Below are 8,530 nucleotides of genomic sequence, written 5' to 3' on the forward strand. Positions count from 1 at the left end.
ACTCTTCCTCTACGTCCGACCCTCCTTCATGCTGCATTAGCTGAGGTTTAAGTACACTCCACCACATCTTGTGGCTAATGAGTAGCCACGCCTACTTGAGGTACTGAAAGTCCCTCTTGGTACTGGCTCGGAAGCTCTTGTCTGCCAGAAACCCCTCTCCCTGTGGACGGCTGAAGAAGGCGCGGGCGATGTACACGTCGAAGAGCAATGGCAGGAAGGCTGGGGGGATTGCTGGTGCAGTGGCAGACGATGTGGAATGTTGTGTTGATTTTCATGCAAGCGTAAAGTTATGCTGCTCGTTGAAGTGGTGATCATGAATCGCGTTCGTTTGTTGTGTACAACCGTTCGAGGAGTTCAAGAAGAAGTCCCTACACTTTATCGGAGAGGATCGAAGCACATTATCACTCGCTCGGGAATGGATTCCAGCTTTGTGCTCTGCACGTCGAGTGCCAAGGTGAATGCATCTACTTGCTGTGCTTGAGGAGCGGGCTCCTTATCATTCGGGGGCTGACGCTCCGGACCTTGAGTAGCTGTTGCACGACATCCAGCACAACATTGGTTGTAAGTTTCAACTTTGTTGTAAAAAGGTCTCTATTTCACATGTAAGCCATGCGCTCGAAAGCACGCTATCTCTTGACTGGTTTCTGCGTACACCTGGCACTTACTTCTCGCGGCGCGAATCGTACTCGGCCTGGATCTCCTCGGCCGACTTGCCCGACGTCTCCGGCACCAGCTTCAGAGCGAACAGGTAGAAGATCGCCAGCAGCACCACGAACGGCACGTACGCGTAGTCGGTCAGAGCATCCGAGATGTACGGGTACGACACGCCCACGATGAGGTTGCACAGCCAGTTGATACCGATGCAGAAAGACGACGCGCTGGCACGGATCGAGTCCGGGAAAATGTCGGCCGTCATGACCCACACGAGCGGGCCCAGTGTCACGCCGAACACGATCACGTACAGCGCCGTGAACACGATCGACAGCGCAGACACGTCCACGATGAAGGCCACCGTCATGCCGATGGACATAGCCACCATGCCGGCCAGACCCCACAGGATCATGTTGCGCGCGCCGAAGCGGTTGGCCAGCACGCCCGTGAAGAAGGCGGGCCAGATATTGATGAAGTCGATGATGAGCGTGCCCACGCGCGAGTCCGAGATGCCGGCGTCCGAGAAGATGCTGCCCGAGTAGTAGAAGACGGCGTTGATTCCCGAGAGCTGCTGCGCGCAGGACAAGAGGACGCCGCCCAGCAGCTGCAGACGGTAGCGCGGGTTGAACATCGACTCCTTCGCGGGAGCAGCCAGCCCCTCCTCGGCGTTCTCGGGCTTCTTGCTCACCTGCAGCCACGACAGCGCAGTCTGCACATGCTGTTCGCCGTACAGACGGGCGATGACCTGCTTGGCTTCGTCCGTGCGGCCCTGGGTCAGTAGCCACGCCGGGCTCTCCACGCACATCGTTGGCGCCAGCAGCAGGTAGGTCACTCCCAGGAGGACTGGGAACGCAGCCAGGTAGCGCCAGCCAGAGCTCGTGTTGGCGAAGAAGAAGGCGATGGCCGGGAACAAAATGCCGATGGTCGTGAAGATCTGCAGCCCCAGGCCCAGCGTGTTGCGCATGTGCGGCGGCGACAACTCGTTCACGTAGCTACCGATGGTGGCCGTGGCCGTGCCCGAGGCCAGGCCAGCGATGAGGCGGCCAGCGGAGAAGACCCAGATGTTGGACACCACCGTCTGCACGACGCCGCCCACGATGATGAAGAGGCAGTTGCCCATGAGCGTCTTCTTGCGGCCGTACTTGTCGCTGAAGTGGCCGCAGCACAGCGACCCGACCATGGCTCCGAAGATCCACGCGTTCACGGCGAACGTCCACTCGAGCTTCGAGTGGCCCGGGAACATGAGGCACGTGCCGTCGGCCACGGGGCGAGCATTGCACTCGTCCGTGTCGTTGTACTGCGACAGGTTCATCTGCGAGGTGGACCAACCGCTCTGGAACGGCTGCAGCCACGACAGCAGCGCACTGGTGTACAGGATGGCGTTCGGCTTGATGAGGCGTGCGGCGGCCTTGTTCGCGTCGTCGAAGGTGCTGCCGGCCACAGCAGCACCCTTGCCAGGAGAGTTGGCCACCTCGTAGTTTGCACCGTCTTGCATTTCAGCCATCGTTTCTTCAAACTTGGAAGGCGGTCTCTAGTGAACAGAGTTGTGTAGGTTCTTGGTGGTGGTGCTGTGTCTTGCGGTTCTTGTTGATGTTGCAGTGGAAGGCAAAATGGACAATGAGCTCCACTGTCGGTTAGCAAACTGTGGTGCGGCACTTACATCCCGCCTATCTGGTGAGCCCTTCCGAGATGGAACGACGGAGATCCCAGAGATAAGCGACTCGAGTTGAACCTCGATGGAGTCTCGAGCTTGAGCACTGCCACATCGTAGTACAGCCACGTCAGATTAAAGTTTGGGTGGCGGAAAATCTCCGAGACACGGATATGCTCGGCCTTGTTAGAGCCCTTTCCCGACGAATGCAGCATTCCAAAAGACACATACATGTCATTCAGATCCCCTTCGAAACAATGGCCGGCCGTCAAGACGTACTGGGGTGCGATGAGCGCACCACCGCAAAGTGTTTCTCCGTAGGGGCCACCGCTGCGCAGACTCGCCAGATACGGGAACTTGCCGGCATTTGCGTCTGATCCGCCATAGATTCTCTCTTCATCGGTCGTAGCGTCCGGTGCACTTGTGTCCTCATTGATTTCGGAGAACGATAAACTGCTCGCAAACGTTGCCAACATGGAGGCGAAAACACCAAACTGGATGAGCCTCATGGTTTGCAGTGGGTGGTGAGGGACCGGGGCTGACAGTGATGCTTGCAGGGTTAGCTTTGTGCGGTAAAAGCTGGAATGACATTGCAATATCGGCGCAGCCCGAGCGTTTGGTCGAGACGTTGACATCCAGCCTGCTTCCTAGTTGACAACCAGCTTCTGTACTGTCCTAGTCGTGGTAGATCCTGCTGATGTGCTCACTCAGACATCCAGTTTGTTTGTAATCGCGATCTTGATATAATAGCAGCGCCTTCTTTGAGCTTACCAACCGCATACACTTGTGAAATTTACTACACATAAACGATAAGAATTGTGTTGATCTGCTTGTGATTCCTAACAACCGCTACCATGCGTGGTTACTACAGTCAGATTATTGGGAGTGCTAGAGGTGAAGCACAGGAGAAATGCCAAACTTCACCAACGCGTTACTACTAGTACTGTAGCTACTTTCTACAAGCAGTGCAGTTAGTGTTAGTGCGATCACTAAGATGATGCCGCTTTTGACAAAGGTGAAAAGCGATTTTCAGGTTATCCGATAGCAACTGTTACATCCAGGAGATAGGATCCGAACAGTCTTGGGATTGCTTTGATTCGCTCTTTGTTAAGTTCGTATTGTTCAGGTGAGTAAACCATCTTTATATACTATAAACTTTATCTATCGAGATCGAAAAAAATAAAATACTTCGAAGTATTTAATCAGGAACCACTCAATCGACCGCCGGAGTCATATCAAAAAAACTTCTCCAGCGCTCCGCATTGTCTTCGTGCTTCCACCTCATACACAAACAAAATGTTTCTGGATCCTCCACGTGAACATACGTCTTCATCATTAGCGGATCGTTGGTCACGGTTGACCCTTCTTTCAACCGACTGAACACGCCTTCTGCGCACTGCGCATCGATAACCTTCACGAAGACCTCGACCTGCACGCAAGCGTCAGTATACTTGCACACACAACAGAACTAAGCGCACACTACGTACCTTGCGCCTGTTGCCAATTGATTGATTCTGTTCAACAGATCCGGGGAGCATGTTGACGATGGGAACCTCAATGCTCATACCGTCGAACCAACCATGCATATCGCGAGAAAGTGCAAGCCTACTGTTTGGGTCTCGATCGTACTTGGCGAATTCTCGTTTGTGATCTCTGCTTTGCTTTCTCGACACCAAATGACAGCTTTCTGCCTTGCCGTACGGTAGGAAGAACTTCTCGTGTTCAATCCGCTGAAAACGAAACTCGTCAGTCGAGGAGTCCAGATTCGAAACGCTTGAAGTCAACGATACGGATGAGCTTGTGTTTTGCGGAGAATCCGAATCTTCTGGAACATAGTCGGCGTAGAATACGCGGTGAAGATCAGTAGACACAGCGGTAACTGCTGCAACACGTGTCTTCACTACTTGGTTAGTTATCGGAGAGCTCAGCGTTTGCGGTCCAGTCCTTAAGTCAGTTTCGAACAGCAAAGCAGCATCTTCTGTAAACGAAACAGAGTTAGCCCGCCACGACAGCAGCACTATGATACGTCGCAGCGACGATAAATAAAGCACGTACTTGTCTCGAACAATACATGGAAACACAACTTTTTGGATTCATACCAAAACGCGAAATCCTTGTTGTCAATGCGGCGCGCAGGATCGTAGTATCCAATGCGTAATGTCGCCATCAAGTACAGTTTGCAGCGAGTCCCCCTCGTGTTCAACGCGTTATCAACGGATCCAGTGACAAGCCACAATCCAGTTTGTGCGTGTTCTTGCTCCGGAACCACCACCAGCACGTTCACAGGTCCTCTCCCTTCTGCTTCTTCTTCTTCACCCACTCCGCCGACATCCTTTTCCGATAGCCCCACACGCCGTATCCTTGCTCGCGCCGCTCCCAGCAGCTTCAGTCCAGTTGTGTCACTTACGCCTTTCTTCACGTCTGCCTCCGTCAGCCACGCGCCGTCCTCCTTCTTCGCCAGGAAGAGCTGCAGCTTGTCTGCGTCGATGTCCTTCAAGTCGTTCGGCTTCTCTCCCTTGATCACCTTCTTCAAGTCATACACCGAGTCACTCTCGTCCACACGCACCTCGAAAGCGCTTCCAGCCACACCAGCAATCGCACAGAAGAGCTTCACCATCTTTCCTCGAGGCAGCGGATTCTGGAAGAATTTCCGGCGTACTTAAGCGGAAAAGAAGGCGTCTCACATAGACTTCCAACAAAAAATGATGAAACGCGCTACTCTGAAGTATTCCTTTTTTGCGGTAAGAATCTGCCGGGGCGTTCTGTTCTATTGCTTTTATCAATATAGCTCGGTCGAGCGGTTCTAAAACTACCCTAACATCCAAAAGGCGTTGCTTTCACTCTCAGGTGATGGAGAGGTAGTCTCGTCAAAATAGCAGCTGCCCCGAAAAAAGGTTCCAGGAATGTTCTTGGTGGTAAATTACGGAAAGGAAAAAAACTGCCAGCGTAATGTTCTAAGTATTACTATTATACTGCGGTTGCACAGGCTGTTGCAGTCCTCAGACGGAGTGACACCGTTGCTCGCAGAGCACACACAGCGGGCGCAGTTGCCCTGTGAGGCCTGGAGAAGACGCCCAGAGTAGTTTTCAGCAGATGCAGTGGCCAGCAGCAGCAGACTCGAGACGACCGGGAAGGCACGAACCATGGTGACTGGAGAGATGAAGTTGGTGAAGAGCTCTTGGTCCTGATAAGGAAAGCTGGGTGTCAACTCCAGTAGGAATTGGAGAGTGAGCTATATCAAGCGAGGGCTCAATTGGCCTTGCAGACTTATGGCTGGCTGCTAGTGAGTACTCTTGCTATTGAATGTTGCCTCTTCCACGACTTGGTCTCCTTGACACTGCCAAGATGGTAGCACATATGATCGACTCTGCCCCTTATTTTCTCTTGCAGGTTCTTGTGTTGCGCGGGAAAGCAGTGTCATATGTGCGTCTTATCACGGTGGGTACCGTTCGCTTCACGACACCACTACATCACTTTTTTTGAGCAACTCCAGCAACGTCACTAACGATATATTACAGTGGGCGTGGCGTGCGCCGTTCGACAGCGAGCTGCAACGCCGACTTGATGAGCGCCCCATACAAAGAAGTGTGTGTGTGCATACTTGCAGCTCGCTACGAAAACTTCTGTGGCTAAAACTGACCGGCCGTAGTGAGCGAATGCGTTGGTACTAGTGTTGCCACCATCGTGCTAAGAATTCGAAGTGAGATACATTTTAATGGCATTTAGTTTCGCCTAACGCAAAGAAATCCAAGAGCGGATTGAGAATTCCGAGTGTAGTCAATTGCATGGGCTCCATCACAGAGCGGACGCAGTAGGTCGATGCTACTATTAACACAGCGTGGGGTCATGTGGTGAGCTTGTGTATACGGTAAAGCTTAACCCTACGATGGCCGACATTGGAAACATCGCCCTGCCGCGTTACTAACTCACTGCAACCATTCCAATGCGCTCCTGCAGGATGAGGTGGAAAACTCCAACCGAATGAAGCTCTTCTCATCGCTATCATAATACAGTTCGGATTCACTGTCATAGGAATCCAACGCACCATCAATGGTAGTCGCCGCTTTGCAAACTTAGCCGTCATACACTGAATATTTCCAGAGCTTGATGAGGAAGGCCCGGAAGCAGCTCAGGCGGTGGACGAACGATATCTTCATGAAAAGCAAACAAACCGTGATCGTGTTCCGCGACTCGTGCCCCACTGCAAGCTCCTTCCCCAAATATTTGCATCTACCAGTGATAGACTATAACTGCACTAACGTTGTTGCTTTTTCAAACGCTTAAGCCCTTTGGCATTCACTGACGTTTTAGAGCTACTTCGGATCACTTTGTAGGATTAACATTATGAAAGAGTACGTCTTCTCTACGTCATAGTCTTCCGGTCTACCTACAGCATCTTGTGTTGTGCACGAGGAAACGTACTACCACGTGCGACTGAATAACGTTCAGATGCATATAGCAGAAGGAGCCAAGCTTAGTGTTTTCTGCATCGCTAGCACTGATGGAGCCTCCCAGCTAGCATCGTTCATCCCAAAGGTTGTCATTTCAAAAAGGGAAATTGTTGTCACTCCCAAAAAGATCACTGCAACCTGTTGACGCGTATCCACTACAACTTGACTGGCTGTCGAGAGTTTACGCCACTCCGCTTGGAATCATACTCGACTAGGAAGCTAGTTCATGCCGCCACAATGACGTGTCGTCGCAGAGCTAGGCTGAGCCGTTCGACACTCAATAAACATGCTCGTTTTATCTTATACACTAGTATATAATAGTCTACAGTGTACCATCTTGCTCTTCCCATTTACTGCGTTGTAGGAAAATGTGGCTGCTGGCCACTCTATATAGCAACCGAATAAATGCCATTGAATATAAGATCTGTAGCGCGACTCCCGCGGACGAGTGCATGTGATACAGTCGTAGCCGCCAGTATGAGTGCAATGTGCACGCGGTTATTTGTGAGCGCAAATGGTTTTATTGACCGCTGCCGTATGCCGTATTGGTGTTTTATATTATCAACAAACGCAAAATAGGAAGTGACACAACGCGAAGGAGCACTGGCTTCCCAATTATGTTGCACAGCACAATACACACTCATGTACAAGCACGAGCTCACCATCCAGTTGTAACTGCAATCCGTGATTGCGTGAGGTTCTCCCTAAATGTTGGGCCACAATCAATATGCCAGCAAATGCAAGACGATAATCTCTGCTGTGTTGTTAAAGAAATGGTTTGCAGAAGATTAGGACAGCGGAGGATAGCGCGAAAAGTAAGGTAAGAGGGTTTTTTTGAGGAGGAAGTCGGCCTGGAAGATGGCTTGTGTATTGGAGGAGAAGATGAGAAGTGAGGACTGAAGTCCTCGGCGGGGATAATAACCCCTTATCTGTCATACCTTGACTGGTCTCCACAGCACGGGGTACAAATCCCTAGTACTACTTGAGTACTATGATAAAGCGCAGGCACGTCGGAGATGCATACTTTAACAGCCTCCCACAACGAGGAACGTGCGTCGCAAACGTCATGTAGTTTTACCATGTTGGGCCAAGCAATGCTTTAGATATTTTAGCAAATGCACTGATAGTAATGATACCGTGTGTCCGTATGTTTATCGGTATTTATCACGTGATAATGCTATTTTTGCCTTTTTGGCATTTGGTGCAGCGTTGCTTTTGCTCTGATGCAGTATGCCTTGTACCGGGCATGTTGGTTACTCAGGAAAACCTTTTATTGAAAGGGAAAACCTGTTCGCTTATTTGCATTGTGCGTACAAATTACTAGTGTGCACTTTGCGGGAGTATTTTACTTTGCGTATGGATGTTCAGGAAACCTTTTAGGATGAAAACCTGTTTTAGCGTATCTCATTTTCTTTGGTGTATTTGTATCACCTTGAGTCTTTCTCATTATTGTTTATTGAGAGAAATGTAATAGGCTTTGGGGAATCTTGCCAGTGTCAATGACAGGGAAGGAGTATGTGCCTCCAAATTTCATAAACTTCTTCTAAACGCTTATTGAGCTACTATCTCAGTGATCGATACATTTATTTTCCACCACATTAATTTGTTTAATTATGTGTGTGTTGTAGGTATCGATTGGAGTTGGGTTTTTGTTTTTGTTTTTTTTTCATGAGTATAGTTTCTGTCTTTAGGTGTTTAGAAGCTGTTCGTTATTTGAGACGAACTGGCTTCTTTACAGCAGCGTATGCCTCTAGCCGCAAGAGCTTCATCAGTGCAA

The 8,530-nt window shown here is 50.5% G+C and overlaps 1 protein-coding gene across 1 annotated transcript; it reads right to left on the bottom strand.

Annotated features, from left to right (window-relative positions):
• Nucleotides 1–4,319: 4,319 nt before the first annotated feature.
• KRP23_11438 (Crinkler effector protein BLC01) lies at nt 4,320–4,919 on the bottom strand (the record flags this gene model as incomplete). The annotated part of the gene is made up of 1 exon (XM_067895792.1): nt 4,320–4,919. The coding sequence occupies one exon, from the start codon at nt 4,917–4,919 to the stop codon at nt 4,320–4,322; it is 600 nt and encodes a 199-aa protein (XP_067740275.1).
• Between the last annotated feature and the right edge of the window lie 3,611 nt (nt 4,920–8,530).

Source organism: Phytophthora ramorum (assembly GCF_020800215.1).
Source record: "Phytophthora ramorum isolate Pr-102 chromosome Unknown Phyram_PR-102_s0012, whole genome shotgun sequence".
Lineage (NCBI taxonomy): Eukaryota > Oomycota > Peronosporomycetes > Peronosporales > Peronosporaceae > Phytophthora > Phytophthora ramorum.